Source organism: Pterocles gutturalis, unplaced genomic scaffold (assembly GCF_000699245.1).
Source record: "Pterocles gutturalis isolate BGI_N339 unplaced genomic scaffold, ASM69924v1 scaffold7376, whole genome shotgun sequence".
NCBI lineage: Eukaryota > Metazoa > Chordata > Aves > Pterocliformes > Pteroclidae > Pterocles > Pterocles gutturalis.
Genome location: NW_010100217.1, coordinates 3,814 through 4,547, shown reverse-complemented (window position 1 = coordinate 4,547; position 734 = coordinate 3,814). Strand labels below are relative to the sequence as shown.

Here is a 734-nt window from a genome sequence, read left to right as displayed (position 1 = left end):
CGCCGGGATGACCATCCGCCAAGCGCTTTTTTTCAACTTCATCTCCGCCTGTTGCTGCTACGTGGGGTTGGCCTTCGGCATCGTGGCCGGTAGCCACTTCTCTGCCAACTGGATCTTCGCTCTGGCCGGAGGGATGTTTCTGTACATCGCGCTGGCTGACATGGTAAATGATGAGCCCGGGGCGCTGCTGGGTGCGCGGTCGGGACCTTGGTGGGGTTTTTTTTTCCCCCCTGGAGGCAAGGCAGGCACAGAGAGCACAGGGGGATGGTTGCAGCTTCATCATCACTCTCTCTTCCCCCACAGTTCCCTGAAATGAATGAGGTCAGCCGGGAGGACGAGCAGAACGGCAGCACGCTGATCACCTTCGCCATCCAGAACGCAGGGCTGCTGACGGGGTTCACCATCATGGTGCTGCTCACCATGTACTCTGGCCAGATCCAGATCGGGTAGGACCAGCCCAGCTCACAGCCCTCTGCCAGTTTTTCAGGTTTTTTTTTTTTGGGGGGGAAGGGGGTTTTCTTTTTTTTTTTTTTCTTTCCTTTTCCTGCTGCAAGCATACGACTGTACCTGTGCGGGCACCGGCATCACACTACAGACGAAGAGGCATTGCTTTTAAAGCTATTCCACAGACTTTTATTTTGGTTTAAGGCTGAGGGGAGTTCAATCCCCTTTGCCGCAGGACCGAACTGACCGGAGGATCTCTTTCCAGTGTCTCATCCCATCTCTCCTCATGT

General features: G+C 54.9%; 1 protein-coding gene across 1 annotated transcript in view; it reads left to right on the top strand.

Moving 5' to 3' along the window:
- The window catches only part of SLC39A14 (solute carrier family 39 (zinc transporter), member 14), a 5,408-nt gene extending 4,958 nt beyond the window's left edge, over positions 1-450 (top strand). The window contains exons 7-8 of the mRNA XM_010078833.1: positions 1-163; positions 304-450. The exon at positions 1-163 is cut by the window's left edge and continues 13 nt beyond it. Coding sequence (XP_010077135.1) covers positions 1-163; positions 304-450 — 310 coding nt within the window. The remainder of the gene's footprint in view (positions 164-303) is intronic.
- Positions 451-734: the final 284 nt, after the last annotated feature.